The sequence below is a fragment of the Mastigoproctus giganteus genome, chromosome 7, assembly GCF_048544385.1.
Source record: "Mastigoproctus giganteus isolate SK-2022 chromosome 7, ASM4854438v1, whole genome shotgun sequence".
NCBI classification, from domain to species: Eukaryota; Metazoa; Arthropoda; class Arachnida; order Uropygi; family Thelyphonidae; genus Mastigoproctus; species Mastigoproctus giganteus.
Genome location: NC_143581.1, coordinates 223347861 through 223358234, shown reverse-complemented (window position 1 = coordinate 223358234; position 10374 = coordinate 223347861). Strand labels below are relative to the sequence as shown.

Genomic DNA, 10374 nt, shown 5'->3' with positions numbered 1-10374 from the left:
CACTCTTAACAGAGAGAAACTTTGTAGTACATGAAATATGATTATAATGACACATTTATATTGTAATGATATTAATTTTAACAGTAAAGAGCATCGATAAATATTAATTTCATAGATAACTTCAGAATACTCTAAACTAAAATATCATTACAATAAAAGCAAGAAATATCTCACCTTATAAATGCTCCCATCAATTAGAAAAATAACAGCTGATGCTTACTTTCAACATGTTTTAAAAAATTCTGTTAACCATTTCACAAAGTATAATTCTCAAATCTTTGTACTAATATGCAAGAGTAGTAATCCAGAAACACTTACTTCTTTGCATATAAACAAACTCTTATTTTAACAAGTAAGCAGCGCTAGTTCTTTAATCACTCACACACACATGCATACTCTGGTTCATTCGATATCGTTCTTAATAAGGACCTTGGGCCGCGAAAATATTCTTATTCCTTCTTCCAGTTTGGCTAGCTGCTTTTCAAGCTCTTCCTTTTTCTGTCTTAATCTCAGTGTGTCGTTTCGAATTGGCAATGATGATAACTTTAGGAGAAGTTCAGCCTGGTCTGAATAAAAGAAAGATGCTGTGCTTGAATTATTGAAAGCTTACAAAAATAAACAAATTAAATGGTCAATGTTTTCTAAACTTGATCAAAGAAATGGTTCAAAAAAGCTTTTTTTCTTCTTCTTTTTTTTTTTTTTTTTTAATCAAAGATGCAATTTGCTAAAATAAACAAAAAAAAATCCAAAAACTGAATTCTTTGAAAGATTATATCCAGTCATCCCATAAATAATATTGCCCCCATCCCCATTTTTTCAAAATAAGAAAAAACTATTCTGAATCAACTATACACTTTTTGTCATTTACTTCACTTTTTAGTCTTCCTATAGGCATTTAAACAATAAATAAGTGACAGCAGTTAATTTATTTGATATTAAATATGTATAACTTACTTTTCTTGAGCAATTGCAAGGTCTCTTGCCGTTCTTCATCACCTAATAAAGTAAACCCAGCTGGAATACTATTTTTTTGAATTTCTTCTTTTCGTCTTTCTTCTTCCTCCATCCACTGCTTCTTTCTTTCTACCAGACTGAATTTATAATTAATAAAATTAACCACCTACACAGTCAGAGCCATAATACCATAAAACATTTTCCTTAGTATTCTAAAACATGCAAAACTTTCAAGACAATAAAAATTGTCTTTTATTGTCTTTTATTTTTATACACTCCAGAAAATAATTTGCAATTTCATTGAACTGTACAATGCTATATGCATGTTATCATTATTTAAAGAAATTAGTGGAAAAATATAGTATTATACATTTTCCCACTAATTAAAGAACAATATAACAGAATAGTCGGTAAGCTTTACAACAGAAAATTAAATCATACTCCACTGCTCATTCCAAAATGAATTTATTATTAAGAATGTGATACGATGTGTTAAAGAGGCATGATATAGTACAATCCAGGAGATTTTGTGAAATGGATGACACAGAGTCCAGCCTTTGCTATTTTCTGACAATGAAGATTATTGTTATTATGACAGAATTCAGTGATTTGTGTATTTCTCAAATAAAAAAAAAATAAAAAAAACAGAATGATCTGTAGAAATATGCTAAAGAAAAAACGTGAAGAAGTGAAATTGATCAACAAAGTAGTCAAAGAATGCTCAAACACAGATAATGATTCTTTATTCTAAGGTCATAAGAAACATTTTAACTCTTTCAATGTTAACACTACCGTACGTGGAAAATAACTGGACTGTCCTATAATTAATTATATGTCCAATTGTAATCTCTTTCTCTGAGAGAATATTATACACAAATGTCAAGAATGCTGTTAATGTGCTGGTACATGCAGTGTTGAATATTAGCTGTGTATAGGTACATACGCAAGTGTATGATAAATAGATAAAAGCCAAAATATGAGGCAATTAAAACTGCAAAACATGTTTAAAATATTGTGGATCAATGTGTTGCAGACAATGTTCATGATGACCCTCAGTCTTTAATTTCAAGCAACGTATAATCCTATAACTCTCTCTCTCTCTCTCTCTCTCTCTCTCTCTCTCTCTCTCTCTCTCTCTCTCTCTCTCTCTCTCTCTCTCTCTCTCTCTCACACACACACACACACACACAAGATCCAAAACATATATTTTGTAAAAGAAGCGGGTACATAGGACGAACAACCATCCCCATTAGGGCTTACAATACCAGTCAAAATCTTAATACCGGTATTTCAGCATTTTTATTATGAAACTGGGATATCGGTATTCCAAAAACACACGTTTTTCTCAATAAATTTTGATGACAATTAGGTGCAATAAAGTAAAGAAAAAAACAAGTACTGTAATTACTTGAATTCATGTTTTAAATAAACTTTTATTGCAATAATAAATATTCTGAAAAAATCATTAAAATAGTTATTCTAAAAACAAAAAAATACATATTGTTACTGCAAAGTTTAGTTATGTTTATGCATCCACACTACCTGTCCGAATAAAGTGAGCTCTTAAGAAATATAAGCAATCAATAGTATGATCTTTTAAAAAGGATCTAATTTTGGTACATACAGTATTTGATTAGCAGCAGAAAATGCCGTTTCGGATTCTATGCTGGATGGTGCTATTGTACTGAGATAATCATAAACGATTTCAGTCCATATTTTCTAGGCTTTCAACTTTTTTAGCAAAAATAGTTAAAAGTATTTCATTAATTTCCGACTCAAGTTCATCTTTTAAAATATCATTGAAGTCAGGCAATTTCTTATTTTGGAAAGAATTTGCACAACACACTGATGTTCTGTTCCATGTTGGTCTTCCATGGTTGAATTATGTTCATCATTTTCTGAAGGAGAAAGACGTTTTATTAAGCAAAGTATAATTTTCACTACAGTATCTTTACTGAGTCTGGGAGAGAGCAAAGAGTGGGGATAAGAAATAAAGAAGGGAGCAAAGAGTGCAGTTAAGGAATTCTTCACATATATAAATGCAAAGAACAGAAGGACAAATCAGATTGGACCCTTATGTAATGGACTTGGGATAGTACTGAATTAGATAACATAGCTGAAGTTGCAAATGAACTCAACAGTTACTTTGCATCGATATTTACATAAAAAAAACACTTTGTGTCAATGAGATATTATGGAAGTGAAGTTGAAAAAATGTAATTAATGTTGAAATTTCGAATGATTATTCAATGAGAACTTTCGCGCCTACAGGCGAGTAGGATCCTGTAGCTGATGGCATATACCCTATAATCTTAAAGGAGGTGGCAAGTGAGCTGAACCATTAAGGCTAGTTATGAGAGCATCACTGGACAGGAGAGATTCTGTTGGATTGGTGTAAATTGGAACATAAAGGCGGTTCTAGGAATGTATCAGGAAATTGCCGACCGGCCAGTCTAACTTCAGTAGTAGAGAAAATCACGGAGGCAATGATCAAGGGTGGAATTCAGAAGGAAATGGAATTCTGTAGGATACACAGCATGGTTTTGTAAAGGGAAAATCATGTTTAACAAATCTGGTTAGCCATTTTGACAGGTTACTCGTGAGCTGGATTTAGAGAATAATTTCAACATTGTTTATTTGGATTTCAGCAAAGCATTTGGCTCAGTCCCACATGAGTGGTTACTTTATAAGTTGGAACAGGCTGGAATCAGAGAAAATCCTTAGATGAATAGCACGATGGCTTGAGGGGACCAGGCAGAGGGTTGTGATAAATGATTATTCCTCAGATTGGGTTAATGTAAGAAGTGGGGTTTCCCAAGGATCAGTATTGGGACCACTTGTTTTTGATTATCTTAAATGACATCTATGAAGGGATGGAGGGTGTGAGGTCTAAACTTGCAGATGATGTAAAGATCAGTAGAGTAGTTAATGATCACCACCAAGCAGAGCTTCTTCAGAGTGACCTAGATAGACTTCTGAGGTGGTCAGGAAAGTGGCAGCTATGCTTTAATTCAGAAAAATGCAAGGTCTTGCACCTCGGGAACAGCAACCCCCCCAAAATAACTTATACACTTGGTAGAGTTGAACTAAAGTCAGTAGTGGAGGAATGGGAGTTGGGAGTTACGACACGGTCAGACATGAAGTTGTCCGAGAATTGTGGACAGGTTGCAATGTCGCAAGGTGTCCTATCGATGATTTATCGAACATTTGCTAGTAGAGATAACGACGTCATAATCACATAAAGGTGATTTTATAACCTTTATGTGTTTAAACTATAAACAATTATTTTTTTTAAATTAGTACAAAAAAAAAACGGTATTTTTTGTATCAATACCGGAAAAAATGACCGGGATCCTGGCATTCGAGATCCTGGGATCCAGGAATTGTAAGCCCTAATCCCCACCTTTTAACTAACTATAGCACAACCATATAATAAAATTTCTCAGCCATTTTTTCCCCCTTTAACAACAATACTATTAACACAGCAAAAATAAAAGGTCTGTAATAGCAGCAATTATTTTAAAAACATAAGCTTTGATAATACAAGGTTAATTACCAAGAGTATTTTGGCACTGTAATATTTAGGAACCTCTTTATAAGATGGAACAGGTTGGAATCATAGGGAAAATCCTTAGATGGATAGCAGGTGGCATCAGGGCAGGAGGCAGAGGGTTGTGATAAATGTTTTTCCTCAACTTGGGTTAATGTAAGAAGTGGAGTTTCCCAGGGATCAGTATTGGGGACCACCGTTATTTTTTATTTTCATAAATAACAAAATGCCCTCTATCCCTTCGATGAAGGGATAGAGGGCATGATGTGTAAATTTGCAGATGATGTAAAGATTGCTAGAGTAGTTAATGATCAGTGCCAAGCAGAGCTTCTTCAGAGTGACCTAGGAGACTTCAGAGATAGTCAGAAAAGTAGCAGCTTTGCTTTAATCAAGCAAAGTGCTGAGTTTTACACCTGGGGAACAGTAACCCCAAAATAACTTATACACTTGGAATTGAACTAAAGTCAGTAGTGGAAGAAAGAGATTTGGGAGTTACAATACAGTCATACATGAAGTTCTCCAAGCATTGTAGAGAGGTTGCAAGGAAGGTCCATGGTGTCCTATCACTGATTTATTGAACATTTGCTTTTGCTAGTAGAGATAAGGACATCATAATCCCATTATATAAGCTATTGTTAGACCACACTTGGAATACTGTGTTCAAATATAGAGGCCACATCTAAAAAAACACAGAGCTTCTTGAAAAGGTTCAAAGATGGGTAACTCACCTGGTGAGATTGGCAAAAGGGCATCCATAAGATGAAAGGCATCAAATATGTGGGTTGCTCAGCTTGGAAAGTAGGCACCTTGGAGGAGACTTGATTGAGGTGTTTAAGGCTCTGAGATGAAAAGGTAAAATGAATGAGGACAAAATTTTCATGGCTATAAATGATTCTAGAGGCCATGAATTCAAGTTCAGAGAGGGGGGGGGGTGAGGAAGTTTAGAGTGGATTGAAGGAAGTTTTGTTTTAGCCAGCGAGTTATAAATTACTGGAATAAGTTACCTATGAGAGGAGGGAAACATATAGGTTGTCTATTTCCTTTTCTTTTATTATATATTAATTATTTATTTCATTTAATTTTTTTATTATTATTATTTAGTATTTTTTTCTTTCTTTTATTAGCTGTTGCAGCATAAGCATTAGACTTCCTTGCACATATGGCCATTACAAATACTAACTTGCAACATGGCAGCAATAAAAGCACTATATTTAAAAAAAAAAAAAAAAAGAAAAAGAAGGTAGCCACAACCAATGATTTTTCAAACACAAATATTTAGAACCTAAGGATATGAAGGGATATTTCTCACTGGAGTTTTATAATTTGACACTGAAGAAAAAGAGAAGTTTTTGGAAACATTAGCCTGGGATCATATTTATCAGCAAATCAGCAAACTTCAGCCCACCTTTTCTAGATCCTGTTGAAATAGCATACTGTCATTAATAACCCTGCCAACCTTTGTATCACCTCCAAACTTGGACATTAAGCCAAGTTTGGAGATGATATACCTTCATCAATATCATTGATAAGTATACAAAACAACAATGGCCCAACACTGAACCCCACCCAGGACACTAATAAGATTAGTCCATGAAGAGCAGTATCCATTGCTTACCACTCTCTCTTCTCTCACTCAACCACCCTTTCATCCATTGTAGTTACTTGCCCTTAATGCCATACTGCTCCAATTTGTAGCAATCTTCCATGTGCAACAGTATCAAAAGCTTTCCTGAAATCCAAGTATATGATATCAAAATAATTTTTTTGCATCCAGTTCCTTTGTGACCACATCATAGTATCCAATCAAATTGGTCAGACAACTCTTTCCCTTAACAAACCCATGCTGTGTCTGAAATATTACTGCAGCCTTGCCTAGATGCTCCTGCAATGCTTCTTTAACCAGTGACTCCATTATATTCCCTGGAACAGAAGTTAAACTAACAGGTCTGTAATTACTTGTGTCAACCTTTGTGAATTGGGGATACATTTGAACATCTCCAGTCTGTGGGAACCTCCCCTGAGTCCAAGGATGCTCTCATAATTATGGCTAAGGGTTTGCTTACTTTCTTTGCCACCTCCTTTAATATAACTGGATAGACCGCATCCACCTCAGGTGCCTTTCTTATGTTTAACTTCAACAATTTCTCCTACTCTTTGCTCACAGTTATTACAAAAATTACAAAATCATTACACTCCCTGTTAGAGTTTAGTAAGTGCCTCCATAGCCGAGTGGTCAGGAGCGTGAGTGCAGTAGCACACGCCACTTGAGTAGACCAGGGTTCAAGCCCCTGACTGCTAAATACGGTCGTGGCAGATTATGGTCCATTTCCCTCAACATGAATTGTTGAGGAGGCTTCCATCCTGCAGTGGGTTGATAATGGCTGCAGTTTACCTTTTCTTTTAAGCTTCTGTCCTCCACTTCTCTACAGAATTCCTCATGTTTGAATGTAGATGCAAAATACTCATTCAGTTTGCCAGCTATCTGAACAGGATCATCAACACTCAAACCACCGATATCAAGTGGACCAACCTGATTCATCTCCTTCCTTCTAGAGTTTATATAAGTAAAGTAGTCTTTGCCAAAGATTTCTCATAATCTGCCTTCACATGCCTAACCTCACTCGTGACTTGATTACAGACTAGCTTATATCTACCTCGGGCGTCCATGTCTCCTGATAATTTATATGCATCCCATGCATTTTTCTTCTCTGCCATGAGTCATTAATTCATATGGCATCCATTTAAAATTGAACCTTGAACAGTATTTCTTAGTTGGTATGAAAAGCCTAGTAGCGTTCAAGATCAATTCCTCGAATGCTTCCCATTTAGAATTTGCTGTTGGTAACATCAGTTGGTCCCACTGTATAGAATTCAAAACTGTCTGAGACTGTGGGGGGGGGGGGCAATATCACAAGTAGACTTGTCACTCGCTCTCCACTGCCATCCACCTTAGTGGATGGCAGTTGAAAGTGAGTGTATGGATATAGTAGTAGTAGTAGTAGCACAGGCATGTGATGCAAGAAAGCAAGCTTAAGTAGGATCAGGGAAAAAAAAAAAAAAAAAAATTTCACACATCCATTCCCTCGACACGTTTGTCCAGTTCCTGCTTGAATTTATTTAAGCTATCAACTTCCAAAATTTCAGATGGAAGTTATTTCCAGCAATCAACTAAACTACCCACTGGCTAAAGTCAAATTTCCACACAATTATTCTACAATTGCTTTCCTCAATTTGAATTTATGTCCCCTCAGGTTCATAATCTGAGAAAGAATCCCATCAGAATTGAGCTGCTCAACCCATTCAAGGTCTTATACGAGGGGGTAGCTAGAAATAATAGTCCTAGAAAGGTGAACCTTCACAGGAACTTTAATCCTTTTCTATGTACTCTCCATGTATAGTAAAACATTTCTCCCATCTATGGATCAGTTGTTTAATGCCTTAATTAGAGAAGTCTGCACTTTTTGCCTGAAACCATGATTCTACTTCAATGATGATTTCCTGAGATGAAAAAAAGCGGCATCCACGCAATGGTTTCTTCATTTCTCGAAACAAGAAGTCTGACGTTGCTAGGTCAGGAAAATAGGGTGGGTGCTGCAGTAGTTCGAAGCCGCACTGGGCAATGGCTGTGTGAGCCAGTGCAATGTCTAACAGAAGATGGACACATTTGATGTTGTTGTCTGTGTCCCAAAACACGGACATCATCTTCACAGATGGAGTGGACTTTGCTTTTTTGGGAGGTGGGAAGGAGGTGTGCTTCCACTGCTTCGACATGTCTTTCGTCTCCGGATCATATTGGTACACCCAGCATTCGTCATTTATCACCAACCAATCAAAAAAGTTCAACATATGCATAACACAAATCCAACAGTTAGCAAGAACATTGCATTCACCACTGCTTCTGCAAAGGCATGAGCAATTATGCAACCCATCGTGTGGAGATCTTAGAAATGTGCAAATGGTCATATAAAATGCTGTAGGCAGACCCACAACTAATTCCCACTGCATTTGCAATGAAATGAATTGTTACACGTCTGTCACTCAGCACCAGCTGCTCAACCTTTGCAACCGTCTCACTGTCTGTGGATGTTGATGGCTTTCCTTCTATTGGCTCGTCAAAGACACTTGTACGACTGCACTGGAACTCCTATTTTTACAGTGTCACAGGATGGACAATTCTGCCCATACACAGTTTTCATTTCTTCGTCAATTTCCTGAGCTTTCTTGCCCTGCAAATGCAGGAACTTGATCACTGCTTGATACTCCACTTCATCAACCATTGTGTCCTTCCTCAGATTCCAGGCTCCACCTCTGGTGTACAATCACCTACAGGAATGAAATTTAATGTTAGTTATTGAATATGTAGACAACTTATATTAAAAACGGCATCTGCCTACTGATGTTTTATCTAGGTCAGGGTACAAACTTTTTGATATCCCCTCGTACACTTCAATCAGATCACCTCGCAGGTGCCTAGTCTCCAGATTCTTCAATTTTCAGAACTTAAGCCTTTCTTGGTAAGACCACCCATTCGTTCCCCCTCACCAATCTTGTTGCCCTTCTCTGTACTCACTCAAGCAACTCTACATCCTTCCTAAAATGAGGCCTCCAGATCTGTACACAGTACTCAAGGTATGACCTGACCATTGCCTTATACAAAGGGATATGTGAGCAATTTGCTCTGACAAGTTTCTTTTGATTGTTCTCTGCTAAAGCAAAGTTATGCTTCATTGAAATATTAACCAACAGCTCTATGAGTGCTGCTGGGGCACACTTATGACAAAAATATTAATCGTAACATCAACCAGCAAAAGAAAACACCTTACTGGCCCCCCCACAGAGAATGTCAACATGACCTTCTATGCAAAGCACAGTTCCATGAGAAAGCAAAACAGATAAATTCCCATTACTTTCAATGTCAATAAAAGGTGAAACTATCCAAAGTGCTCAACATGACATAACTTTAGATAAGTTGGGAAAATGGGCTGAGAAATGGCAACTGGAGTTTAACATTGGCAAATGCAAAGCACTGCATATAGGTAGCAATAACCGAAGAGAAACGTACCAACTGGGTGGCCCGTTGCACTGTTCACTGAGCAGTGCAATGGGCTGCCAGGGCAGGTCATGGGGTCTTGTCAATGATATATACGAATTTTGCTAGCAGGGACAGGGAGGTGATAATCCCGTTATACAAAGCAATGGTCAGGCCACACCTAGAGTACTGTGTACAGGTCTGGAGACCTCATTTTAGGAAGGATGTAGAGTTGCTAGAACGAGTACAGAGAAGGGCAACAAGATTGGTGAGGGGAACAAAGGGGAGCTCTTACCAAGAAAGGCTTAAGTTCTGCAAATTGCAACACCTGGAGAGTAGGCACCTGTGAGGTGATCTGATTGAGGTCTATAAGGCCTTGAATGGGTTGAGCAAGCTGAATGCTGATGGGATTCTTTGTCTTGCTCAGACTAAGAACCTGAGGGGACACAGTTTCAAATTGAGGAAAGACAGTTGTAGAATAGATGTGCGGAAATTTGCCTTTAGCCAGCGGGTAGTTGATTGGTGGAACAGGCTTCCATCTTTTGTTGTGGAAGCTAATAGCCTAAATAAATTTAAGGCTGAGCTGGACAGGCATTTGGAACGAATGAAGGGATGAAATGGGAGGGGTTTTTTTTTTTTTTTTTTGGCTGATGCTGCATAAGCTTGCTTTCTTGCATCGTATGCCTCTACTAATGGTATCAGAAATTTTAACATCACTTCACATAACCAACTGTTCATCTCAGTTCTTGGTGAATTACTGTGCTTATAATGTATTATGCCATCAACAACTGTCTTCTTCTTCTTCTGGCATTATATGTTACATCTGTTATGATCAGAATTC

At 37.1% G+C, this 10374-nt stretch overlaps 1 protein-coding gene across 1 annotated transcript in view; it reads right to left on the bottom strand.

Annotated features, from left to right (window-relative positions):
• Positions 1-402: 402 nt before the first annotated feature.
• The window catches only part of LOC150083721 (enkurin domain-containing protein 1-like), a 43412-nt gene continuing 33440 nt past the window's right edge, over positions 403-10374 (bottom strand). Inside the window, exons 6-7 of the mRNA XM_090378583.1 lie at positions 955-1091; positions 403-566 (exon numbers count right to left, since the gene is read on the bottom strand). Coding sequence (XP_090234709.1) covers positions 403-566; positions 955-1091 — 301 coding nt within the window. The remainder of the gene's footprint in view (positions 567-954; positions 1092-10374) is intronic.